Below are 25,537 nucleotides of genomic sequence, written 5' to 3' on the forward strand. Positions count from 1 at the left end.
AGGAATGGAATCTGAGGCCATTCTGAGTCTATTTATATCATCTTCCAAAGGAGTCCACTGTCTTTAATTCATTGCATTTGTTTTAAAAGTATGTTTGTGTGTGTGTGTGTGTAGTGTGTGTATATATATATGCATGCATGTATGTGTGTATATATATACTGTATGTGTGTGAACATATATAGTATATATGTGTATATATATGTACATATATGTAAATATGTATGTGTATATATTTATATAGTGTGTGTATATATGTGTATACATGTATGTGTGTGTGCACACAAACGTGTGCCTGTCATGGGGCACATGTGGCAGTCAGGGGGCAGCTTTTCTAAAGTCAGTTCTTTCCTTCCATGGTAGGTTCTGAAGACAGAATTCAGGTGGCCAGGCTCACTCAGCAATTGCTATTACTGCTGAACCATCCTGTGGACCCCTGGATATGTACTTTTCTATCTTCTAGTTTTCAAAAGCCAGTGGTTGTAGTGTATAATCATCAGTCTGATTCTTTTCTAAAATTTTCATCAGTTTATCTCAGTGTCTTCCCACCTGCTTTGACAACTTTCCTCCAGAGATGCTCAGCAGGGGCTGGAATTCTTTGAGTAACCAAGTGAAATTATCAGTTTACTTGCACTTCTACGGCATGAGGGAAGCCTAATGCTACGTCTCATTTCCAGAGCACAACCTGCCTACGGGGTGGGGTGGGAAATGATGCCTGAACTAGAGGGCACAGGGCCATGAGCGGCGAGCGTGATAGTCAGGCCTGTGGTTATCACTCTGAAAGCAAGTCCTCTCAGCTCAAAGTACAAAAAGTGATGGGCGGAGAGTAGAGGGATCCAGCGCCATGGTCAGGGGCCCCAGAAAAGCCAGAGAGCGGGAAGATCGGTGCCAGCAGGTGGGAAAGCTCCCTGGGCAAAATCTAACGGCTTAGCTTGAGCTGCAGCAGGCTTTGAGGCCCTGGAGGAAAGGGCAGCAGGCCTTGGAGGTCCGACAGACTGGGCAATCTCGGTTACTTCTCCGCGGGAAGGTGTTGCCCGAGATGCCCCCAGGGTCGTCCCGGGGCGGCAGCTCCAGGGCTCTGCCTCACCTGGGGCCCGGCCACCGCGCTCTCAGTCTCTGCCTTCGCAGCCCGGGCGCAGCTCGCCAGCACCACGAACCCGGATGGGAGGCTGGGTGCAGCCTCTAACAGGGCGGCCTTCACAGACGTGGTGCCCAAGTCGATGCCGAGAGTGACAGGTCGCGAAGCCATGGCAGTGGTGACAGCACAGCTCGGTGGCTTGAACCGCACGCCGAGGAACACTTCACCCTGGAGGGCAGTAAGGGGGCGGAGCTTTCTTGTCAATCTTTTAACCGCTTCTATTGGTCGAGGAAAGCAGACACCACGCGCTCCTCGCAGCGGCCTCCGGCGATAGGTGAAGAGACGACAGAAGGCGGGATCTACTGGTCAGAGGTTCCGGGATAGTGCCTGGGGTCCCAGGGTCTTCACCAGGGAGTACAGGGTTTCAAGGAGACAACAGAGACTTCGAGAACCCTGCTTCCCCTATAAGAGAATAAATCGCCCCTCACATCCGAGCCCCTGTCCCTGCCAAGGTGCCTATGCTCTTCCGCCCTTCCACCCTTCCCTCACCCCTACCAAGCGTTATCATCCTGTATTCGTGAAAACTACAACTTCCAGAGCTCCTTGCACAGGGCTCGCGGCTTCAAGTCAGGTGGTTCAGGTCAGGTGACAGCTGGCCCCTCTTTCACACAAAGTCGGCGGAGCTCAAAGAGTCCCTTACACTCCTAAGCGGTTTCTGGTGCGAGATTGTAGCTTTCCGTGAGGTCGGTCCACCAAGCCTGGGAAGCTGTCAGGTGAGAACCATCGCGACCGGGACAGCTACCCCCTTTTCTGGTAGGACACCATCCACCCCAACAGACATCAGCCCCGCACCTCAGAGGGGCAACCTACGCTACCAGAGGGGCAGCGCCTGGGTTTCTAGCCTCTGGCCCCAACCCAGGCCCGCACATCCCTAGGTTGTAGGGCCAGGGTGTTGGTGAGCAAAAACACTGACACCGACTGACAGCTGGTGTTGGTGGCACTATTCGGTATGTGGCGCCGCCTGAATCTGGCTTAGGAATGTGCAGGTAGGTAACTTGGGGTTGGGGGTAAATTCTGCTAGGACCATTCCAGGAGCTCGTGTTGATTCTCCCAGAGAATGAGAAGGTACCTGGATCTTGTCTTTTTCAATAATATTGAGGAAAATAACTATCTATATGCTCTGTGAGAGCTTGCTGGGAGCCCTGGGTGGCAGTAGTAATAACATTACCTCATTGTTTCTCAACTTTTTGTTATCTTATCAATCCACCTCAAACTTTTAATACAGCTGGTAAGCTCTATTTTTTGTGTGTGTTATGACGTTTGGGAGAGAGATAAGCAATTATTACAGCTATTTTTTTCAGACCTCCAGAGCCTGTTTTAGCCCCTTTGAGGATGCATGCCTTGTATTTCATCTCACTATAATTCTGTGGTGTAACTATACCACTGTCCCAGTTTCCCCATTAAGAAACATAGGTTAATAAGTATTTCAGAATCATACAAGTAAACGGGAAACCTGGGACCTAGATAGTTCATCTCCAGGGAACATATTCCTTGTCGAATCTGTGCTATCCCTTGAGGAATGCGAGTCTCCCCACTCTCATGGATTATGGCCAATTAGGTCCACGGGGGAGGGCGGGCAGTGGGAGCAGAGACAAAGAGTGATGGGCATGGTTTTGGAAGCCCTGTGAGTGGGTATGGTGAATGACCACTCCAAGACAAGCTTATAAAGTTTTGGGGACTGACGGTAGGAACATCCAGGATAGTCAAAGGTCATTGGCTGAGGGCTTAGGGTACAGAGATGCCCCATTAGCATGGGGAAGCATTTCGGGAATCTCAGGTGCTCACCGAACAGGTTCTTATCAAGAGGAAGGAAATTGATCCTGGAATCTTACTAAGGCTATGTGATATTCATCAGGTAGAGACCTGTGTTGGGGCTTCGAATTCCCCAGACAAGGTCAGAGAATGAGAAGTTCCACTTATGCTGAACCCATGGGCTATCCAGTCATGGTGGACCTCCACCTTAATTAACAGAGTTTTCCCACAGAGGAAGCTCTAGGTTATGGACCAAGAACAGGACTACCTCAGACACCTGACTAAGGGAAGCTGCCACAGGAGATCTCTTGTGGGGGATAGTAGAGGCTCTTAAAAGTGTGCCATCTGATTGAGGTGTGCAAGATGGTAAACACACACACACCAGAAGATGGGCATGGCAAGTCTTGTAACTTTGTCTTGTAACTTTTTACAAGCCTAGTTGTGTGTTTGACCAACTGATCTTTTTAGCATAGTAGGCGCCATCAGTTCTGGGTTTCTCCTTCAGAGATGCCTTAGCCTTTAGCACTAGGGGACATTTTGCTGACAGAGTGTTTGAATTTCACTTGGAAGCAGTCCATATCTTCCAAGAAGTAATATTTATTTGTTTGTTTATTATGTATATAGCATTCTGCCTGCATGTATGCCTGCAGGCCAAAAGAGGACATCAGATCTCATTACAGATGGTTGTGAGCCATCATGTAGGTGCTGGGAATTAAAGTCAGGACCTCTGGAAGAACAGCCAGTGCTCTGAACCTCTGAGACATCTCTCTAGCCTAAGGTTTTTTTTAAAGAGAAGTACACTGCCAGTGGTTGGTTGGTTGGTTGGTTGGTTGGTTGGTTGGTTGGTTGGTTTTCCTGTTAACTGGCTGCAGAAAGCAGCTGAGGGAAAAGTGCAGGCTGTGTTCACATCCTCGGAGTAGGACTTTATACAACCCACGTAGCTGCTCTGAGTGGCTTTGCCTATTACATGAAACATAGATAGGTCCTCTCCGGGGTCTCCTTCCCAGAGGTTGTGATGCCAAGCCTGTGAGGTCAGAGGTGTGGAGGAGAAACCCTTTATGAACTGTCTCCCTGTCATGGGTCAGAGAGCATGTTGTCCATCAAGAGCTGAGCTAATCTAACCTTAACATGCCTTTCTCTTGCTCTTTCTTCCCCCTAGTTCTGAGAAGTCAGAGACCATGAGGAGGAATTGGCTGCTTATTTTGACCCTTTTTCTCTTGATGTTCATAGAGAAGTGTGGTAAGTTTAAGACTGACTTCTCAGCTTTGTAAAAATGAAATTGTTCAGAGTAACTTTTTTATTTATTTAATGCCTCTATTGTATTAATAGTATGTTGTCTCAGCTTTTCATACATAGGCATATTGTGGTGGGTTTTAATTTTGTTAGGGATGTAATTTTCTTCTCATACTATTGATATAATGTGATAATTTTTTTCAAGAACCGAACTTAAAGGATTATTTGTAAAGAGTAACCTCTTTGTCACCAAAGGTTTGGTGCTGTCCAGCAACTGATGGTTGGCCTGCCACTCAAGAGAGGTAGCCAGATCCAGTTCTGGTGTAGGGACATTGTACAAAGAGCCAGATGGTCCCAGGCATAGTTGGCATTTTACCCTTGGGTCCCTCTTGCTCTCTCGGTATCAGCACAGGTAACAGTTGGCTCCTTAGCCTGTATGACTGGCTCTCCGAGTCTCACCAAGCTGAGATAGTATCTGTAAAGAATAGCCTGTGCTTCTGCCCTCTGGACCTTGCAGAAAGGGTGATGGGCCCTGGGAGACACTAGAGAGGCCTTGTACCTAGTTCTCTCAGATACAGACACAAGAAAAGTCTACCTGGCCCCACGTTGTAAGAGAAAATACTTTTCCCTTAGAGGAGATTGGAACTGGTTACAGCATCCCAAGCCATCCAGAAAGCACACTAGTGGAGCTTACACAGCCTTGTCAGAGGACCCCTTCACATGCTGTTGTCATCCCAGACATCCTTGCAATACTCAAGACATCTCTCCTTCTGTAAATAGCTGTGTTTTAGTATTCACGGTGCCCAGACCCATTTTAATCATCAGATAGGTTGTTACTCCAAAGCAAATGTACCTTAATTAATCCCCTCATTAACAATTTCCAGCAAACCTAGGGCATACCCTAGAAATCCTACACACGTTCCCTGAAGCTGCACACACTGGCTACATCCACCATTATGGTTGTCTGTTCTCTTGATGGCCATGGAATGGCTCATCTGACCAGGTCATTCAGGTTTGGTAACTGTCAGTCATGTTATTTTGAAGCCACACCTAATGGAGAAGTAATCTCTGAAGAAGGAAAAAAAAAAAAGGCTTCAGACCATGAGACCTGGCCATGCTACCTTTCTCCAGAGGGATGCCCCAGCCACTCTCAGCCCTCCAGGCTCTACTGAGTCAATCTCTCTGGGAAGAGAGTTCATGAGCACATAAGGGATTCTACCTAGGAGATAATGGCAAATCCTGCTTATACTCTGATTACATAGACGATAGACTCTGACACAGATGAAGGAGGACTGGAATAGGGCCTCCATTCCATTCTCCCCTTCTCTATGAAGGAGCAGTGGAAGCTACTGTAAAAGTAAGAACCTAGCATTGGAATGGATCCCAGCCTCACTCTGCCAGACTTTTCTTCTCTGTTGAGGGCATCAGCATCAAGGACAATGGATCAACAGAAAGTCCTCCAGAGTTTGTCGTTTCTGACTCCTTTTTTTTTTTTTTTTTTTGGTTTGTTTGTTTTGTTTTGTTTTTCGAGACAGAGTTTCTCTGTGTAGCTCTGGCTGTCCTGGAACTCACTCTGTAGACCAGACTGGCCTCGAACTCAGAAATCCACCTGCCTCTGCCTCCCAAGTGCGGGGATTAAAGGCGTGCGCCACCACTGCCCAGCTGTTTCTGACTCTTGAGTGGAGCCTGTGGCAGCTCAGTCTAGTGGTAACAGCCTGGGCTTTGAAGCCAACAAGAGTAGCATTGAGTTCTTGTTCAGTCGTTTCTGGCTGCGGGCAGAGGGGGGCGGAGACTCCTTTAGTCTTAGAGGGAGTTTCCTTGATTTAAAATAGGACTGAAATTTACTCGTTGCCTATTGTGATAATTACCAAGTGGGGGTTATGAGGATAACAGCAGTGGTGGTGTACCTATAGTCCCAGCACTCTGGAAGCTGAGAGAGGAAGATGAGTCATGCCCATGTGTTCCAGGAAGACTTGACCTCACTCCCCCAGTCCCAAAAGTTCCAGCAGCAATGGCTAGGATAAGATGGGGTACAGAGTGTGCACTAGCCAATCGCAGTGGCTTAGATCTATAACCCCAGCTACGTGAGAGGCTGAGGCAGGAGGATCACAAAGTTAAGGCTTCTGAGTAATCCATCCAGGTGAGGGGCCTTGAAACTGTGTACGATGAAGAGTCACGTCTGGGAGACTTGCAACTTGGGGACAGCCACCATCTGCCATTTATACATGGGGACCAAGCTGGAGAAAGCAGTTCAGATGTGGCAGAGCTGAGCCCAAAAGTATGAGTTTCAAAGTAGTGAGCACCCAGGGATATGAGGTGACTCTCCCAGAAAATGTCCATACAGAGGAGTGTAAAAACTATCAGTGGAAATATCAAGGAGAGAAGCCCACTGAGGGAGTTGGAGGAGACACGGAAGCTCCTTCTTCCTGCCTGAGCTCTAAAAACGTCAGGTCCTAGTTCTTCATCCATGCTGCGGAGGGTTCTGGGTAGAGGCCCGCAGCTTCTTCTATCCCTGGGAGAGCCATCTTTACCATACGGAACACTTCCTCTGCTACATAAGATGCCCTCTCCTCTCCTAGTCTGGATTCCTGATCATGACTTCTAAGATGTGAAGTCTGTGAGAGGGGCAGGTATGCCAGGAAGCTTTGAGCATGTTTGGAGATGGTACCGTGACAGGGGAGTTCGAAGAATACAGAAACTACTCCAGGAAGCTAGCCAGCCATCCCCTGCAACCACAGTGTGCTGGGGTACTTGATCTCCTTTCTCCTGTCTCTTTTTTAAAGCATCCTACCTCTGAGCTGCACTCCCAGTCTGCCCCTCACCCCAGAATGGTTTTCAAAGACCCAAACCTACTTCCCTCACCCTGGCGGCCTGCTTGTCCACCTTCTCCTGGGTTAGCACCTTAATGCCAAGAGGCAAGCCCTGGAAGTTAAAAGCATATATCCCTAGCCACTATCTTCCAGTCCCCAGCAGAAAGACAGCCTCAGGAAAGGAACCATGCATGGGTTGAGTTGAGTCTGCAGGGAAGCCCAGAAGGTTCCTTAGAAATATGTTAGCCAGGCCTTGTGCCCATCTCAGAATGCAAGAATGAGGCCAGACCAAATTTTCAGAGGGGACCCACTCACTGTCCATCTGCTGAGATAGATGGTTCTAGTCTGCCCTTTCCAAGCACAGATATTGCTTTGAATTTCTTTTCTTTCTTTTTTTTTTTTTAAATAACTCTTGGGCTTCATAGTTCCTAGACTGTTTCTGAGGAACTCAGATTGTTCACAGAAGGGAAGGGGGAGGAGTTAGTCCCCGCACTTCCTCCTCGAGCCTGTGGCCATCTGGCCCTCGTGCAGAGATGGGAAGAGCACAGTGTAAGCCTGGAAGTAGACCTAGGAAGCAGGACTGAGCAGGGGCTGGTGAGTTCAGATGGCAGAGGCCCGGTGCCCACTTCTCCCTGTGGGCTGAGCTCTCTGACATGATGGTGACTCATGCCATTGACTTGGGTCTTTCCAGAGTCAACTGTCAGTCTCACTGCTCCTCCCACCGTGAAGCTGGAAAATGGCAGTTCAACCAACGTCGGCATCACCCTTGGGTGAGTTCTCAGGCCCAGTTCTGTCCTCAGCCCCTCTGGCACAGTCTGCCTGTGATGTTCTTACCTCTTTATTGTAGGGCATCATAAAAAAAAAAAAAAAAAAAAAGTGGTCCACATCCAGGACCTCAGAGCAGGGTCCCACAGTCAAACATGCACAGAGTCTAGAAGAAACATGAGCTGTTCCCTCATGAGAGGAGAGTCTTCAGGTGGTCACAGGTGATGCCAGACTCCAAGACCCTTCCCAGAAATAAATATTTGAGCAGAACTCTAAGGATGAAGGGGCAAGGAGCTGAACTACTGACCACCACAGCACTGCCGAGGTCACTTGCCAAAGCGGACATAGTGACAGTATCAAAGGGTCCCACTTGTCCCAGCTCACACTTTGCCTTTGTTCAACTTACTGACACCTGCTGGTTTCGGCCTGAAGGTCCTGACTTGGTTCGCCCTCCACCAAAAGATAATGGTCTGTGTTGTGGCCTTCGCTGCTCCACCGTGCCTATGGCTCCCGGCCGAGTCAATGTCCTTTATTCCTCACCTGTCCAGGAAAACCTGATCTCAACCCCGAGCTTTGGTGCCCAGGCCTCCTCACAGACCTGCCGCTCTGTCCTCTGTGCCTTGCACACCTACCTCATGTAAACCATCCAGCTTATATGCTTACCGCCCCCTCCCCTTTGGAATCCTTAAATGCCTTCCCACATTTGAGGCTTCCGTGGTTGCTCCCAGAGAGCCTCATCTCCTTCAGTCCCTGCTGGCCTTCACACCACACCCTGCTCAGACCTAACCCTACCAAAGGAGCCTTTCCCACTGGGGCAGAGAACCATAGGCCTTTCCCTCTCATCCCTGTTATTCAGAGCCAGAATTCCATCTCACCTAACCCCAAAAGACATCTAGTTACCTGATGGCGTAAGAACAGGGTTCCACCTCTTACCTCTCCCAGTTCAGGGGCAAATATCTAGGTAACGGTATTCCCTCAGAGAACAATGAAAGTAAAGCATAAAGCCATGCAAAAGACGCCAGACACAAAAAACTCTGGGCTGTCAAATCACATGTGTATAACGTATACAAACAGGGACTCCATGGTGCCAGAGCCGTGGTTATCCTCAGGGTCAGGAGACTGGAGGAGAGCAGAACAGGGCTCCTGGAGTGTCGGAAATCCCAGAGGTTGGACATGAATAATCTGAGCACATTGCCCTTGCTGGTCCTGATTTCTAGAGACGTGAAGGCCTGGTGTGAGATTCAGAGGGTTGATTGCTATCTACAGGGTCCAACTTCCCAGTAGTAACAAGGCTCTTATCCTCCACAGGCATCCACTAAATGCGACCTTGGTGATCACTTTTGAAATCACATTTCGCTCAAAAAATCTGACTATTGTGGAGCTTCCTGATGAAGTAAGTAGCAGACCTTCGCTCATGCTTAAGGCCATGCTAGGCAACAAAACACATTTTAACTAAGAGCTTGTGGAAACAAGTCACCGGGGTCGCCCCAGGCCATCATCCTAGACATCTGTGGTTTGGGCTTTACTGCACTCTTCAAGGATGAGCGATTTCTGCTGTACAGTTTGGAAGCTTTCATCCATCCAATAGGATGAATAGGGGTCAATCCTGCAGCATAAGCATGGTCAATAATAATAGGATACGGTGTATAGTCAGGTGCCAAAACAGAGGCCGAAGGCAAAGGTGGTTCTGAGAACGGAGGAGTTCTGAAGGATTTTAAAGCCCTGCCACATCCACAGATAGGAAGTATCAGCCTTACTTTGTAACATTTTAGGAAATTTCAGCATTCTCAGTGCAGACTGATTACCTAGCATACGTGAGGCTTTCGAGTTAGTCCCTGGCACCAGCATACGCACACACAGACACACACATGTAAAAGTACTTTTATTCTCTTGACATAATTTCCTTCAAAGCTAACAGTCTCCATCTGCTAACCTAGGCCTAGTCCTGGGAGCTTTAGCCTCCGTACAGTCTTGTCTCAGCATAGAATGTTTTCAGCCTCTGACTTACTGCCGAATGAGCTCAGCCTTTCTTCTTTCTGATCTCTGGTGGCTGCTTCAACTCAGCTGTTCTGGCTCAAACTGAGTCAAACTGGCCCCATTCTCAGCCTCTCCTGAATTGCTCTGCTTGGCCTCAAACTAACTTTGGCAATATGTTCTAATCTTCTGCCTCCTTCTTATTCTCTGGCTCATTCTGCCTTCACCTGTGTCTAGCTTGTTCTCTCTCCCTCTCCCTCTCCCTCTCCCTCTCCCTCTCCCTCTCCCTCTCCCTCTCCCTCTCCCTCTCTCAGCTTTAGGGCTGAGGCCAGCATACAACACAATGAAAGACATAGTCCCAACAGCAGGTCTGGTGCAAGGACTCTTTAAGTTTTGCTTGATCTGCAGACTCTCAGAACAGACATCAATAAGTTAGTTTAGATGTAGACATCTAAGTAAAGATATCCATTTGTAAAAATACATGAAAGTCAAGAATATCAGGCAAAAGAAGTTTTACACACACACACACACACACATGAGCTTTTTAAGTTTCCTTGAACATAAAATACAAAGCACTGAATCTTTGGTGTCAGGCCAGTGAATATCCTCAGTCAAGAGACTGGAGTGGGGTAGAATGGAGCTCTGGGGTACTGGAAATTCTCATTTCTTGTTCTGGAGGCTGAATGTGTGCAGTCTGTAGACACTTCATCAAGCTGTGATGTGTGCACTTTCCTGTATATGTATTATAGGCCAAGCTTTTTTCTTAATTAACAGTGGGAGTCAAAGCCAAAGCATTTGTGGAAGATGATCTTTATGAACGCCTGAATCCACCTTCTCAGTCTCCTGCTTCACTGTCCCCTCCCTGCCCAGAGCTAAGCATCCTTGTCCTGTACCTGTGATATAAGAAGCCAGTGGTTAGAACTTGGGAGTCAGGTGGTTTAGGAGTTCAGCCTGGAAGCCTTGGGTCAGGGACTTCAGCCCAACAGAATTTTCCTCATTTGTAGGCAAAGGGCACATCTCATCTCCTGGACCACACTCTGAGGATTAAAAGCAATAGTAGCAAATATTAAATGGCTGGCATTGACCTGGCAGGACCTTGAGAGTCTTCAGTAGGAAGCCCTGCTAGCCTGCATCCCATCCTTTGGGAGCTAAAAGCAGGATGATCTCAAAGTCCAGTTGTGGGGTAGGAGAGAAAGCAGCTAGATGTACACACTTGTGCCTGCAATCCCAGCACTCAGGAGACTGAGGCATGGAGATTTCTGTGAGCCAGAGAACTGCTGGGACTATAATAGTAAGTTGCAAGCCAGCCAGTGCTACATAGCAAGACTCTGCCCTAGAAAACTAGAGAAAGGGACAGAGAAAGAAATCACTATTGTGAAGCTGGAGAGATGGCTCAGTGGTTAAGAGCACTGTCTGTTCTTCCAGAGGTCATGAGTTCAATTCCCAGCAACCACATGGTGGCTCACAACCAACTATCCTGGGATCTGATGCCCTCTTCTTGCATCATATATATAACATAAGTAAATAAATCTTAAAAAAAAAAACACTATTGTTTAATGAGTCACATCCATATGGTACTTACAGCATAGGTTGAGGGCAACATAACTTGAGGGTAGGACCTAGAGGATGATTGGGGAAAGTGGGACAGTTTGGTTCCATACAGATGCTATCAGCTCCCTGCTTCTCTGAGGGGATTTCAGTGTGGCTGGAAGATGACCAAAAAGGAAAAAAAAAAAAATCAGATGGCACAGGCAGCCTCTAAGCTCATCTTCTGGGAACAGGGCTTTTGATAAATATCAAGCAGAAATGACCATGAAAGCATCTTGTGGCCCCACCTCTTCTGCTTTGCTGTTAGGCAGTTGAAGCAGAGCATGAGGAAACATCCTCTGGTGAGTTTCACCAAGCATCCTGATAACGGGAATAGAAATAATACATCATGATAGGAAGCACTCCCAGCCCACCATGTGCCCAGCTCTACACTGTAAGCTTTAGGGACAACATATCCAAAGCAGCGCTGTGAGGAAGGCACTAGTATGATCCCCATGTACAGATGAGTAAACTGAGGTAACATGACCAACGAGGCAAAGACAGCTATCTTACACTCCTTCACTGGTTAGCCAGGGAGGGTCAAGGACCAGCCTACAGTTCTGCTCAGAAAGCCAGGTGGAAACTTGGCAGGGTGGGGCTCAGGTTGGCCAGCCCAATGCTTCTTTTTGTTTGTTTGTTTGTTTTGTTTTTTGTTTTTCGAGACAGGGTTTTTCTGTATAGCCCTGGCTGTCCTGGAACTCACTTTGTAGACCAGGCTGACCTCGAACTCAGAAATCCGCCTGCCTCTGCCTCCCAAGTGCTGGGATTAAAGGTGTGTACCACCACGCCCGGCTCAACCCAGTGCTTCTTATGGCTGGTTAGCAAGTTCTCAGAGAGCAGAACACGGTGTGCCCCTACCCCATTCTCTGGTTCGCTGCCTGGAGCTAAACCCTATCATTATACACAGCCACAGATCAAATTCAGTGTTCCTAACAGGTTATAGTGCCTCGCGGAGAGAAAAATGCCTCTTTCCAAGTGACTTCTCAAAATATTGGACAAGTGACTGTTTTTCTGCATGGAAATCATTCCAACCAGACCTGGTAGGCTGGTGCCCACCCCCCACCCAAGTGGCCTCACGTAGGGGGAAGGGTGGCCATGCACAGATGTTCATGGGGACTTCCTCCCAAACCTTCACCAAATGCATCCTGACCCCAAATCCCTTTCCAGCCCCAGGATTCGGTTCTTGGTGATACACAGCAGAATCGTTAGCATCATAAACCAGGTCATTGGCTGGATCTACTTCATGGCCTGGTCTGTCTCCTTTTACCCACAAGTGATCCAGAACTGGAGACGGAAAAGGTAACCTGCCCAGCTTATAGCTGTCCCTGCAGGCCCTTGTGAGGCTGCAGGAAGACACCCCCCTACACCTCTCTATGCCTGCTAGTAGGGTTGGATATCCCCTGTTAGCTATTTGGTTCCTTGCCCAGTTCAGCCCTTTTCTATGGGAATTTCTCAGCTAAGTATAATTAGGCTGGGTAGGAGATTACGCTCTGCCCTGAAGCCCCTTGTCCCTGAAAGACTGGGCATCAGGCCATGCAGCTTTCAGTCCCAGGACAAAGACTTGTGCTTTGACTTAGCAAAGTAAAAGTAGATCTGGGGTCAAGGATTGGCTCTCCTGTCTTCACATTGCCACAAGGGTCTTGGGTCTCATAGAGGACTGCCAAGCAGTGAGCCAAGGAAGTAAGTGCTCCCTCTCCTAGGGCCTCCAGGAGAAACCTCTGAAGTATGGGAGGGGAGGAAGAGAAGGCTCTCAAGAGAGCCAGTATAATGGCATCAGCTATGGTAATGGTGAGAGCTCTAAGGATGGTGCTGAGGCCTCCTTTCCCATGTCTTAGGAGCTATGCCACACCCATCCCAGGGGTTCCCTGCCTCACCCCTGACCCACTTTGTTCCCCTCTGTTCCCCTTCAGTGTCATTGGTCTCAGCTTTGACTTCTTGGCCCTGAACTTGACGGGCTTCGTGGCCTACAGTGTTTTCAACATCGGTCTTTTGTGGGTGCCCTACATCCAGGTATGGTATCACCCACTCCCTACGGCTCACGTCAGCCCATGCATGACTGTGTATCTCTTTACCTCTCAGCTTCTCCTCACCCCCCCCCCCCAACAGGAGGAGTTTCTCCTCAAATACCCCAATGGTGTGAACCCCGTCGACAGTAATGATGCCTTCTTCAGCTTGCATGCTGTTGCCCTCACCCTGATTGTCATCCTGCAGTGCTGCCTGTATGAGGTAAGTGATGAGGCCTGGTGACCTGGAGGGCCGTTGGTGTCCTAAGCCAATCCCCACCCAACTCTACCCACGTGCCTTGAAAGGTTGGTGGCATGATCCCCCAGCCTTCTATGGCTGAGTGGATCTGGGGTGGACTTTGCTGTCCAGTTCCTGGCTTAACTGAGGGAGTGTGTCAGGAAAATGGTATTTGTGGGCCACGGGTAAGTCAGGTTCCTTGGTAAAGTGGAAGGCAAAGTCATTCACTATGAAGCAAGGGAAACTATGGGCAGATGGGAATGGCCCGGGGTTAGGGGTACCAGTGGGAAGCCAACTCCTGGGAGGATTGGAGGAACCTGGATTCATCTCTGTCACTGAAAAGCTGTCTGGTATCTCAGCATGGACTAAGGGTACCTTTAAGAAACCCTGGTGTCTCCTAGGAGCACTCCTGATGGGACAACTTTACAGTCACCTCCATCATGTGCCACCTCCTCACATCACACCCAGTGGGGGCTGTGTGACTTTCATGAAGCTTGGTTTTCTTATACCTTCCCTGTGACACTCAGCTGAAGGGGCCTCACTTGGGGGCCATGTCTGGAGAAAATCTGGGGTAGGGACAGATTCTAAGATCCCTGGGCTTCATCCAGGTACTGGGCCTCCAATATCAGGGTTCATGACCCTATGCTGTTCGCTCCCTCCAAATGAGCTCTGAGGTGTCCAGCTCTGCAGAGTCGGAACTTGGTCAGCAGAGACTGGAGGACCCAACATGGGTGGAACAGGAGAGCTTGATTATAAAGGGGTGGGGCTGGTGTTGGGGACTCCACACCTCATCCCAGCCCAACTTTGATTCACCCACTACCCAAAGAGAGCCCAGTAATCTCCGCATTTTGTCTTCTACCTTACTTGGCCTTGTGCAGACACAGCCCCAGTGCCCTTGGCCCCTTCTTTATGCAGGTTATACCAAGGCCAGGCTTCTGCCTCCAGCCCTCCCCTCCCACTCACCCTGTGTCCAAAGCCATCCCTTCCCCAAACCCTGAAGCAACCTCTGTATCCACATCTACAAACTGCACCCACCCGTCTCATCCTCAGCGAGGCAACCAGCGCGTGTCATGGCCCTCCATTGGCTTCCTGGTACTCGCATGGCTCTTTGTCCTAGTCACCATGATTGTGGCTGCAGTCGGTGTCACCACATGGCTCCAGTTCCTCTTCTGCTTCTCCTACATCAAGCTCATCATCACACTGATCAAGTATTTCCCACAGGTACTCCAGAGCCTTCCTGCATTTCCATACGGATGGTAGTATGAGAGGCAAGAGGTACCGAACCCAAGCACTGCTCTCATGAGTCAGGTTTTACCAAGCTAAGGAGAGGGAACAGCGAGTATACGGTAGAATGAGGAAGATCAGGAGAGGAACCAGGAAACTACCAAAAAAAGGCCAAGACTTCCCTCCTAGTTGGTAGGAAAAGAAATGGTACCAGCCAGAGACGCTCAGAGAGCTTTGTGGACTTGAAGGAAGAATTTGAGGCTGGAGCAACAAGAAGAGGGGATTGCCCAAGAGGACCAGCAGATCAGAGGTAGCAGCTGGGCATCTTTACAGGTGGAAGAACTCAGGGACTCAGTAGCTTTTCTACAATAGCCCTAGTGCCAATGCTAGAGCCGAATTCCACACCAGAAAGTGGCTCCCAGCCACATTCCTACATAATGTGGAGCTCAGAGATCAGGGATAGAGTCACGGGGACTGTGAAGAAGAATCAGTTCCAGTGAGACATTGGTAGCACATACCTGTATTCCTAGTACCCAGGGGGCCCAGGAAGCTCGAGGAGAAGGATCATGAGTTCAAGCCCACCCTTAGCTACATAGGGAGAGACCGGTTTTTTGTTTTGTTTTGTTTTTTAAATGCATAAAATTAAAAACCAGAGAGGGCTATGTCTACTCTAAAAGGTGGAGAAACTAGGCAGCATTCCCCACTCCACCCACCCCATTGGAATCCAGAGATGGTGAAGGGGAGGTCAGGAAAGGGGCGCTTCACTTGCCCTGCATACACACTCTTCCTGGCCACAGTTTGTCAAGGCCCAGAGGTCACTGTGTATGAGTGAGAAGAATGAACAGATCTCCTTTGGAGTACCAGTCACAGGCGTGTGTGCTTCTGTCTGGCCCCTCACAGCCTTCCATCTGTCCGTCCCCAGGCCTATATGAACTTCTACTACAAAAGCACCAAGGGCTGGAGCATTGGCGGTGTGCTCCTCGATTTTATAGGGGGCAGCTTTAGCCTCCTCCAGATGTTCCTCCAGTCTTACAATAATGGTGAGTCCGCCAAAGCCACTTCTACACAGTGAGTGGAAGCACGGGACAGGGGGGCTCCCTGGGAACCCCTAGATTCTACAGTTCCTGGGCAAATGGGTGGGTGGGGCTCCACATCCCCTACACATCCACATGCCTTAAGAACTTCCAGCCTAAAACCATATCCTGTCCCCTCTGGTTATTAACAGACCAATGGACATTGATCTTCGGAGACCCAACCAAGTTTGGACTTGGCGTCTTCACCATCTTCTTTGATGTTGTCTTCTTCATCCAGCACTTCTACTTGTACAGAAAGAAACCAGGGTATGACCAGCTGAATTAGAATCCAGAGACCCAGTGTAAACAGCCAGGGCCTGGGCCCTGGTAGGAAAGGTTGTATCCAGCAAAGACCAGAGAAGCAGCTGGCACGCAGGGCAGGAACAGTGTGCCAACAAGAGCAGCATTCTCTTCCTCAAGAATCAAAAGCCTTAAGCTCAGCCTTCATCCAGGCCTCTCCTGAACCATGGAGGACTCCCTCTCTGGAACAGACACCTGACTCTGCTTGAGACTGAAAGCTAGACTTGAGGCAGCATCTCCCAACTTTAAAGCTCCAGCCCTCTGCTGGAGGCGCCCAGCCCTCCTGCGTCTTGATATACCATCTCTCTCTCTTTAAGGCTTCAGGCAGCACACACAGGTCCAGACAGCCATCCCAGCCAGAACTGGGCGTCATGTTTGCAGCTGATGACCTTGCCCCAAAGCACCAATATTTCTGGGAGCAGCTTGAAAAGCTAACCTTGCAACTGGGAGAGAGCCAAGGGTGCTTTGTCCCACCACAGTGTTCACAGAGACCAAGCAGCCAGGCGCTGTGGCCAATGGACTTGAAGGTGCTGATGCTGGTGGTGGAGGGGAGAGAACTGTGGGATCAAGCTTTGGGGTCCTTTCTCTCGGGGCCACTTTCCTTATGCTCATTCTATATAACTCTGCTCCAGTAACTGCAGAACAAGCGGCCCAGGCCAGTGCCTGGTAAAGTATATTTCTGATCCCTGAGGTGCCTGCCAGATTGGTCTGAAGTAGACCCATACCTGCTGCCCTCTGGATCTTTGCGCACAAAGATACCACAGTACCTTTTTTCTTTTTCTTTTTTTACCTCCAAGGTATATTTTAAAATGGCTTTTCTTTTGCTCTCTTTCCTACCTCCACTTCCTGAGAGTCAGATGGAGCACCATCTGAGTCCCCAGACTCCTCGTAACCTTACACCTATGGAGCAGGTACTCAGGACCACCTGTGCCTTAGAAGCCCATCAGTCAATCAATCAGTAAGCTGCCCTGGATGGGAAGGGAGGCCTCCTTCCCCAGCCCCAGATTGAGACTCCAACTCCTCAGCTGTTGAGGAGCCTCAGCGCACTGGGGCTTACCTCCTATGTTGCTTGTGGTCCCACCCTGATCCCACACCTCCTTTCTTCTCATCCCCAGTTATTCTTCCTGCGCCAGGTAGGGAAGGAACCAGGGTGTGCCTTGAGTTTATCATTTGTTTCTTTTGTTTCTTATAAGACGAATATTGAGGGATCCTTGTATTTTTTTCTTTTGTATTTTTTCTTGTTCTGTTTCATTTTTGTGGCATGTGTGTGTCCTTAATTAAAAGGTGGTTTGTTTCTTATTTGTACACTTGGAACATTTACTAGATGATGCTGAAGGCAGTTATGTTGGCCTTCAGAACCAAGTCCTGGGGGCTTAGAGGACCTTGCTTACCTATGTCAAGAAATACATAGGGCTGTGGAGTATGCTGATTTGAAGTGGCTGCATGTTGACCCACACTGGATCAGGAAAGACCTCACGGGTTCAAGATGCCTACCCAACCAGAGCCAGGTAGGTTTGTTTCATAGTGCCTTATCTGCCAGTACCAAGGTTCGCCTTATCTGCCAGTACCAAGGTTCCATCAGCATGCTCAAGCCGTGGGTGTGAGCAGGGGTTGGAAGGTTCAGGTGGGGTGGGGCATGATGCAGGTATGATGATCTTACTCTGTAAACTGACACATCTCTAACTTAATGTCTTGTTTCCTAGAGTCAAGATTACAGCCTGGTCAAGCCCATAGCTCGCTCACTCAGTGATTTTTTTTTTTAATAAAACCTGTTATTGGGCTGGACACAGTAATATATACCTGTAATGTCAGATATGTAGGAGACTGAGGCTAAATAAGGCCACAAGTTCAAGGCCAGCTTGAACAACACAAGACTTTGTCTCAAAAAGGGCAAGCTAGGGATGTGGCTCACTGGAAGAATGCTGGCTCAGAGTGCAGGCTTGAGACCCTGGGTTCAACAGCACCCCTCCCACCCACCCCCACCCCCCAAAAAAAGGAAGGGAGGGAGGGAGGGAGGAAAGAGGAGGAAGAGAGAGAGGAAGAAAGGAAGGAAGGAAAGAAAGAAAAGAAAGAGAGAAAGAAAGAGAAAAAGAGAAAGAGAGAGGAAGAAAAAAGAAAAGAAAAAGATTAGAAAAGGAAGAGAGTTATTGGGTGCTACCCTTTAAATACAGATTTTAAATTCTGGAGTTTTTCTTTAGGAGAGGGTGCTAAAACTGAAACGCAGGACACTGAGCATGTCAGACAGGTACTCTATCACTGACCTATACCTGAGTCTTCTGGGCTTTCCTTTACCTTTTCTGGCTTGGCAGCAGTAGGCAGGCTCCTGAGAGGCATCTGCCTAGAGTTCCCAGCTCACCACTGAGCCAGTTCTTGGCCCCTTGCATTTTTCTCATGAACCCGAGTGCCCATGAGGCCCCACTCAGGTGGGAACTGAAGCTAGGCTGCACAGAGGCACGTGAAGGTTTCACAGTGACATGTAAGAACAAATATAATTGAGACTTCCCATAACTGTAGTAAGGTGCTTCTAGACGTTTCCACAAACTTCGTCTCTGCAAAGACACAGTGTGTCCCCAGTGAGCTTTCTAAGGTACCACCAGAAACATGGTTTCCACACACAGAGACCTAACAGGAGTTGGGCTTCACTCCAGAGCAGCAGGGGACAAGTTAGCCATCTGTAAAATATACCACCCTCCAAGACACCTCCCCAACATCGAGCAGAAACCCCTGGTGAATTCCAGCTTTGTTTATTGGACACAAGTGTTGAACATGGGATAGCATCACACTGCCCCATTTCCATAGTAACCAACTGTCTTGGTCACATGCTACAAGTTGCTGCTTCCTGGTGTGTGAATTAGTAAGCTAAATTCAAACAGATAAAAACACTTTTGTACCAAAGTTGTGACTTAAAAAATACAAAAGCTAGACCCACAGGTGCAGAGAAAAATGTCAATCCTGAGAGCTGCCTTGAAATGTCAGTCTTGAAACTTGTGGGGAGGCCAGCACCCATTAGGGGAATGAAGGGAGTGGGAGCCTGCCCTCTTCATCCAGGTGGGCTTCATACTGTCTCTGGCATATGTGGGTCCAGCCCCAGGCTGGGCACCATGATGAGGGAAGCATAGGGAGAGGCACTGAGAAGATGACAGGGCAGGGCCAAGCCCTTCAACCAGAGCAAACTGGGAGAAAAGGACCCTACTTGGCACTTCCAAACTTTTGGCAGCTCTAAGAGGTGTTTCCTGACTGCCCAGCCTATGCTGTGGCAGAACCCATAGGAGGTCTCTGACTGGGCCTACTATGGTTACTGAAGACTGGATACTACTCCAGGCCTTATTCCCAGTCCTCAGTATCCCAGGAGAAAGATCTGGTCCCATGGCCTCGGGCTGGGAGGTTGAGGGATAAGAAGGTTGGCTTGGACCTTTGGGATCAGCTGTTAGCCCTCAAAGCTGGGGCCCAGCACACAGCAGAAGCCAGAACTAGATACAGACAGAGCGTGGATGTGTTCTCACTATACAAAAAGGTCAGCGGGCCCAAGTCTAGACGGTGGCTGACTGCTAAGACAGCATGGACTGCTGTACAGCCTTCTGCAGAGACTGCCGAGTCACCAGCAGGCGGACCACCTCCTCCGAGCGCTTGGTGAGCCGCTTCCGAGCCTGGTCGTGAGTGACCATGGTCATGTCCCAGCCGTTCACCTAGCCCAAGGAGAAAACACAGGCTCTTCACCCTCTACAATCTGGAAACAGGGTTTTGAGGGGCCCAAGCTACCCAAGCTAATATACATACCCTAAAGTTGAGTTGCCAAGCATTCTAGCAGAGGCACACAGGATAACCAGCTCCTTTGGATGCAATATCTGCATCGCGTCCAACACCCATTTCGATGAGCTGCTCCTCTCTGACCCTAGGTCAACCCTCAACCCCAAGTGCTTCAGCCCCTCTCACCCAAACCTTGTTTTCCTCCTTTGGGACAACCGTACCTGCATGATCTTGTCTCCAATCTGCAGCCCAGCAATTTCAGCAGGACCTCCCTCTGATACTCGTGTGACGTAAATGCCCTGGGAAAAGACAGCGCAGGTAAAGCCCTGTGGTCACTGGATTGGGCCAAGAGGGGATCAGTGTAGCTGCCCCTGGGATTTTCCAGCCTGCTGACGGGCGGCCACCTCTGCTCTTCCAGGCTGTCTCAGTGTGCCTTCTACCTAATCCTACCAGATCATTAAGGATTGACTAGGATCAGCTTCTGTTCCCCACAGGGAGGTCTGGGACCGGAGCCCTCTCACCTTGTCTGTTTTATCTTCCGAGAAGGGATTCTGAGACGGGTCCTGGTCGATCCCACCTCCAATACTGAAGCCCAAGATTAAGTTCTCACCTTGACGCAACTTATGAATTTCAACTCTTTGCTGGTAAAAGAAAAAAGCAAATTGAGGGTAATGGATAGGTAGGTGGGTGGGGCAAGATCTAATCTCTATGCCCAGCAGCAACCTCAGGCTGCTGGGCCAGCTTAGAACTATGCTAAGAGTTCAGAGCCCTCTGCAAAAATCCAGCTGGCTACCTATCTAGGTTGGTGGTTGGGTCTAAACCAGCCACAGGGACCTCTACAACAGCCCTTTGCCTGCAACTTTTCACACCCATTTCCCATCCCTAATCAATATGTATTCTGATGGTACTGTGGCTACTATAGAAAAGACACTCATCTTCGTGAGGAAGGACCACCCAAGACAGAAAGGATCAAGCCCTGAGAAAATGCAGACACTTGCTGAGGCAGCTCAGATTGCTGAGCAAGCCCTACCAGACAGAGATCATGCAAGCCGGGAGGTGCATGGGATAGAGAAGAAACTTGCACAGAAGAGAAAAGAAGGGATTCCTGGCCAAGAAGACTGGTGTGTATGGACTGAAAGGGTGTAGGCCTAATCATAGCATCTCTCCAATCCTCAGGACCTGTTCTTATGCCGTTGTAAGAGAGTATTCCAGGATTCTCTCAAGCATACTCTGGGGTTAAGGTCTCCAATTATGCAGGCTTCTTTGAGAGCCCTCAGAAAGCATCCTCCAGCCACCAGGGGTTACCCCCCAATGTTGAGAATTTCAACACAAAGAAGTGTGGGGGGGTAACTTTCCAGACTAGGAAAGGCTTCGACAAAAGTATCATTTGTACCCAGCCTTGGGAAATGGTCCTGTCACCACCTGACCTCGACCTTGAGCCTACTGGAATTCAAAGAGGAGTTAGGAGTAAGGTTAAGGCATTAGCACTACAATGGCCACTGGAGCTGATAACTCATGGGTGGGAGATAGAGGCCTGAGGACATGAGCTGCTTACAACTGGTGATCCGTAGACAAGGACTGACCATGAGGAAGTGGAACAGAGCACCCTGGCATATAGCTAGTTTTTCTCTACCTGTGGGTTCCCTGGGGGGCATCGAATGACCCTTACAAAGGGGTCACCAAAGACCATTGGAAAACAGATATTTAGCATTATGAATATTTTTGTTTATTTTGTTTTTCGAGACAGGGTTTCTCGGTGTAGCCCTGGATGTCCTAGAACTCACTTTGTAGCCCAGGCTAGCCTCAAACTCAGAAATCCGCCTGCCTCTGCCTCCCAAGTGTTGGGATTAAAGGCATGCGCCACCACTGCCCAGCAACATTATGATTCTTAACGGTAGTAAAATTACAGTTATGAAGTAGCAACGAAACTAATTTTATGGTTGGGGTCACCATAACTTGAGGAGCTGTATTAAAGGGTGGTGGGATTAGGAAGGCTGAGATGACTGAGAACCAGTCAGGATAGATGCAAGCGTCGACCCAGGTAGACCAGTGTCATCTGCACAGGCTTCCAGGAGGCAGATCAGTGGGGCTAGAGTTCAGAGGAAAGCTTTTGAAATGGTTTTAACAAAATGGCTGGAACAGAACCAGGATGCTAACTCTACCTGAGGGGGTAAGACTGGGAAGGAGGCACCTCCACCCCATGAGCAATCCGAGACTGAGAAAGGCCAGATCTGCCTGCTTATGTTCAGGCATGCACCTGGCATTAGGATTGGAGGACTGTGGTCTTACAGCTTTAAGGAAGACTCTGATTGTCCTGCCAAGACGGAAGAGGATAGAAAACCTTGATGCCTAAGGTCCTTTCACCTGGGGCTTCCTGTCCAAAAGTGTAAGCTCCTCCAGGCTTACTCCCACACACACCTTCCTTCACTTCCACCAGCAAGGTCCAAAAAGAGACAAAGTCCTAACTTAAGGGAGAAGTCAGGCAGCAAAGTGGCTCTCCCTAGGTCCTAATTACACCCTCCTTTTCCAGATAGGGTCAAACTCGATGATCTTTCTGGGGCAGCCAGTGAAGGATCCTAGAAAAATCAGGCTGGTACAAACCGAGTAAAAACTGGGATATCCTAGCCGGAAGCTCACCTTCCCAAGCCACCTTTATCAGTAGCTTTGTTGTCCCCACCCTCCAACACACCCATCTAACAAAGTCCATCCCTATGGTTCCAGCTGGACTGTGGAGCCAAGTCACACCTGTAACTCCAACACTTGGAAGGCTAAGAAGGGAGAACTGCCAGAAGATCAAGGCCAGTTTAAGCTTATGAGTAAGGCCCTGTCTGGGGAGTGATCTGTGTCCTTCCTAAAAGCTTCCTTTTAGGAAACTGGGCACTGATGCTTCTCTCTGGGATTCAGCTGCTCAGAGTTGGCCAGCGCCTCCATCAGACTGTAACATCTACCCCTCCATCCTGCTGCCTATTCAAATACACCTGATTGATACACAAGACAAACCGAGAAGGAGGCCCTGGAAAGGTCTAGAACCTTAAGTGTCATGCACAGGACAAACACTATGCATCAAGGGCTGAGTACCCTAAAAAGTTCAGAAGACCAAGCCTTAGCTCTCGAGGGGTCTGTCCCAAGAGCAGCGAGGCCGGAAGAGAAGCGGGAAGGGGGGATGCACAAACTCTGGCCAGCCCCACCCCCTAAATCTCCTACGGCTCGGCGGCGGCGGCAGTGTGCCGGCTGGAGCAGAGGAAACGCTTCCTCATTCCAGAGGCTGCGACTCACGGACATCGGCGCCCGCCCCCCACGGCCTCCCAGCTGGGGACAGGAGGCCCAGGGCAGGGGAGTTTTCTAACACTCCCGCGGACCAGCCTTTCTCCTACGTCCTCCCGGTCTGCGCCTAGTAAAAGTTATCCACCCGACGGCGGCAGTGCACAGGATCTGGCCTCTGCCCAGGGTCCCGGGAGGCTCTTAGGTCCCAGCCACCTCTCCAGGCCAGGGAAAACTGCAGCACTGTTAAGCAGAAACGGCCACCGGAATATACGCAGGAGCCCCCGGGTCCTATACTTTCTCAGCCTGTCTAGATGTCAGTTTGCCGCTCTGCGAAATGGGGGTGAGCCAAGAGGAGAAGGAGCCCGCGCAAGCGCACTCACCACTATGGCGGTGACAGGCTGGCCCGGGATGTAAGACATTTCGACCGAAATCTGTCAAGGAGACAGCGCCCGGTGAGACCCCCAGCGAGAATGCCCGCGGCCGCGCCCTCCCTGGTTAACAAAGGGCAGCCCTGCTCAGCCCGCCCCCTCATGAATACTTAAGAAGTCTCTAGCCAATCAGCATCTGGAGCGCTGTTGGGCTTTCCGGAGTCCCCCGGACTTGTGTGCTAAAGTGGGGCGGGAGGGAAGAGCGCCCGAGGCGCAAGCGTAGGAGGGCGGGGCCGAGTTTGTGCGCCTGCGCAAACCGAGCCCTCCCAGCAGCCTCCAGCGCAAGATGGCGGCGCGGGGCTCGCCGCTTTTTCCTGTCTGAGGGAACACGAGGGACTGTGTCGCGGCGTCTCAGGTAACTCCGCGAGCCTGTCGGGCGTGTGCTGCTGTGCTGCTGTCCGGGCCCGCACGAGCCTCAGCTTCGGCGTGCAGTGGAGGTCAGAGGCCCCCAGCACGGCGTCGGAGGTCCCAGGGGGAGGAGGCGCCGTGCGCTCAGCTCGCCGGGCTTCGGGCGCCACTTGTAACTCGATTTTCTCCACAGCACCGCGTGAGTCGGCGAGAAGGCAGAAGCGGAGGCCCGGCGGGTGCGATGGCCGCGGTGGTGGCCAAGCGGGAAGGGCCGCCGTTCATCAGCGAGGCAGCCGTGCGAGGCAACGCCGCGGTCCTGGATTACTGCCGGACCTCAGTGTCAGCGCTGTCCGGGGCCACCGCCGGCATCCTCGGCCTCACCGGCCTCTACGGCTTCATCTTCTACCTGCTTGCCTCCGTCCTGCTCTCCCTGCTCCTCATTCTCAAAGCGGGCAGGAGGTGGAACAAATATTTTAAGTCACGAAGACCTCTCTTTACGGGAGGCCTCATCGGAGGCCTCTTCACCTACGTCCTCTTTTGGACCTTCCTCTATGGCATGGTGCACGTCTACTGAAATGAGGGCAGGGGTGACTTTTAAAACAGATCGGCAAGGCTCTTGCCAGAATTAACACCGGGTAGACTGACTTAGTTTTTAAATTGTTGGAATTCGCTGCTTGTTCTGTACTGTTATAATTTATATCTGAAGACAGAGCCTGTAATATTATTCTTCAGATTAAATGAAGTGTGACACCTTGTCGTTCTTTGCTTAGCCAAGCTTTGAAGTCGGCAAGATTTGCTCCCTGGAGAGCAAGTACGAGGCCACAGCCTGTATATTTTTTTGGATTTAACACCTAGTCCAAAGGGACCTCTAGAGTTTACATGAGAGAATTTAACGTGAACATCTTAAGAACTGGTAACAGTTCGTGTTACTAAGCTTTCTCTGTGTACCGGCATTGTGTGTTTTCATTCTCGCCAATAGCAATGAAGATGTTACTGTTAACTTTCTGTTAATGAAAAACCTGAAGCACAGAGAGGTTGGTTGTCTCTGCCAGAAGTGGCTCATCTGGAAGGGGGCAGGGCCGAGGTCCAGTTGCAAATCCGTTTGCTTATGCTGGATTGGATAAGAGTCCTTTTCTAGCACCCCCTCCCACTAACCACTGCTTTCCCACATGAGTGAAATCAGCTAAGTTCCAGTTACACCAGGTTTAGCTAGTTGCCTTTCCTATAACAAAAAATGCAAGCTATTTTTCTAAATTGTTGTCCTCTGGCGATTAGGTTATGTGGACATTTAATCAAATGAGTTTGTTTCAGTTGAAATGCCTCTGACTATATGTTCATTCGTAATCCTTCCTTGAGAGGAGGGTTTTAGAATGAAGTACATGTTTAACTGAAAAAATAAATACTTGTGTTAGACTTGTAGTGAACATGTTGCGCGTGGAATTTGTAGTCTTAACTGGGGAGATGGCATTAACTTGGTTTTACAGATAATATAGATACCATGAAAGAATACCCAAAAGCACCAGGTCTAGACTAGGCTTGGGAATGGAGTCAAGGAGTGCTTGAGGGAATAGCATTATATCTGAGACTAGAAAGCTAAATAACAGCCAGATAAGAGGAAGAAGAGCCTTTTATTAGGCCATAAGGCAATCCTGACCA

At 49.6% G+C, this 25,537-nt stretch overlaps 4 protein-coding genes across 7 annotated transcripts in view; 2 read left to right on the forward strand and 2 right to left on the reverse strand.

The window, feature by feature from the left end:
* Positions 1–1,339, reverse strand: part of Shpk (sedoheptulokinase) — a 33,239-nt gene extending 31,900 nt beyond the window's left edge. For both annotated transcript variants that reach the window (XM_021177976.3, XM_021177975.3), the window contains exon 1: positions 1,085–1,339. In XM_021177976.3, the coding sequence (XP_021033635.1) occupies positions 1,085–1,246 (162 nt within the window). In that variant the 5' untranslated portion in view covers positions 1,247–1,339. The remainder of the gene's footprint in view (positions 1–1,084) is intronic.
* Positions 1,340–1,530: 191 nt separating this feature from the next.
* Positions 1,531–17,393, forward strand: Ctns (cystinosin, lysosomal cystine transporter). Of its 2 annotated transcripts, XM_021176528.2 has the most exons (12): positions 1,531–1,848; positions 4,047–4,126; positions 7,622–7,700; positions 9,004–9,088; positions 12,193–12,296; positions 12,424–12,555; positions 13,167–13,266; positions 13,363–13,482; positions 14,548–14,718; positions 15,644–15,761; positions 15,947–16,061; positions 16,412–17,393. In XM_021176528.2, the coding sequence occupies exons 2-12, from the start codon at positions 4,066–4,068 to the stop codon at positions 16,527–16,529; spliced, it is 1,203 nt and encodes a 400-aa protein (XP_021032187.1). In that variant the 5' UTR covers positions 1,531–1,848; positions 4,047–4,065; the 3' UTR covers positions 16,530–17,393. The 2 variants fall into 2 exon arrangements, with proteins under 2 accessions (XP_021032187.1, XP_085685955.1); XM_085829829.1 differs by having other exon boundaries at positions 15,947–17,393.
* A 1,429-nt stretch (positions 17,394–18,822) lies between these two features.
* On the reverse strand, positions 18,823–23,708 carry Tax1bp3 (Tax1 binding protein 3). Of its 2 annotated transcripts, XM_021177835.3 has the most exons (5): positions 23,644–23,708; positions 23,486–23,536; positions 20,363–20,482; positions 20,063–20,140; positions 18,823–19,780 (listed from the first exon to the last, which is right to left on the reverse strand). In XM_021177835.3, exons 2-5 carry the CDS (start codon positions 23,522–23,524, stop codon positions 19,643–19,645), a joined length of 375 nt encoding a protein of 124 aa, XP_021033494.1. In that variant the 5' UTR covers positions 23,525–23,536; positions 23,644–23,708; the 3' UTR covers positions 18,823–19,642. The 2 variants fall into 2 exon arrangements, with proteins under 2 accessions (XP_021033494.1, XP_021033492.1); XM_021177833.2 differs by lacking the exon at positions 23,644–23,708 and having other exon boundaries at positions 23,486–23,624.
* Positions 23,709–23,757: 49 nt separating this feature from the next.
* Emc6 (ER membrane protein complex subunit 6) lies at positions 23,758–25,305 on the forward strand. Its single transcript, XM_021177836.3, has 2 exons — positions 23,758–23,888; positions 24,075–25,305. Exon 2 carries the CDS (start codon positions 24,123–24,125, stop codon positions 24,453–24,455), a length of 333 nt encoding a protein of 110 aa, XP_021033495.1. The 5' UTR covers positions 23,758–23,888; positions 24,075–24,122; the 3' UTR covers positions 24,456–25,305.
* The last annotated feature ends 232 nt before the right edge of the window (positions 25,306–25,537 follow it).

Source organism: Mus caroli, unplaced genomic scaffold, assembly GCF_978045245.1.
Source record: "Mus caroli unplaced genomic scaffold, Mus_caroli_1 scaffold_13, whole genome shotgun sequence".
Taxonomy (NCBI): domain Eukaryota; kingdom Metazoa; phylum Chordata; class Mammalia; order Rodentia; family Muridae; genus Mus; species Mus caroli.

Bases quoted from the DNA above. Each gene is read 5' to 3' on its own strand.
- Ctns (XM_021176528.2), top strand. From the start codon at position 4,066: ATGAGGAGGAATTGGCTGCTTATTTTGACCCTTTTTCTCTTGATGTTC. The intron at 12,556-13,166 runs GTAACCTGCCCA...GTTCCCCTTCAG, and splicing joins CAGAACTGGAGACGGAAAAG to TGTCATTGGTCTCAGCTTTG. The intron at 13,483-14,547 runs GTAAGTGATGAG...TCTCATCCTCAG, and splicing joins TGCAGTGCTGCCTGTATGAG to CGAGGCAACCAGCGCGTGTC.
- Tax1bp3 (XM_021177835.3), bottom strand. From the start codon at position 23,524: ATGTCTTACATCCCGGGCCAGCCTGTCACCGCCATAGTG. The intron at 20,141-20,362 runs GTGAGAGGGCTC...GTCTTTTCCCAG, and splicing joins CGGAAGATAAAACAGACAAG to GGCATTTACGTCACACGAGT. The intron at 19,781-20,062 runs GTACGGTTGTCC...TCCTTGGGCTAG, and splicing joins TTGGAGACAAGATCATGCAG to GTGAACGGCTGGGACATGAC.
- Emc6 (XM_021177836.3), top strand. From the start codon at position 24,123: ATGGCCGCGGTGGTGGCCAAGCGGGAAGGGCCGCCGTTCATCAGCGAG.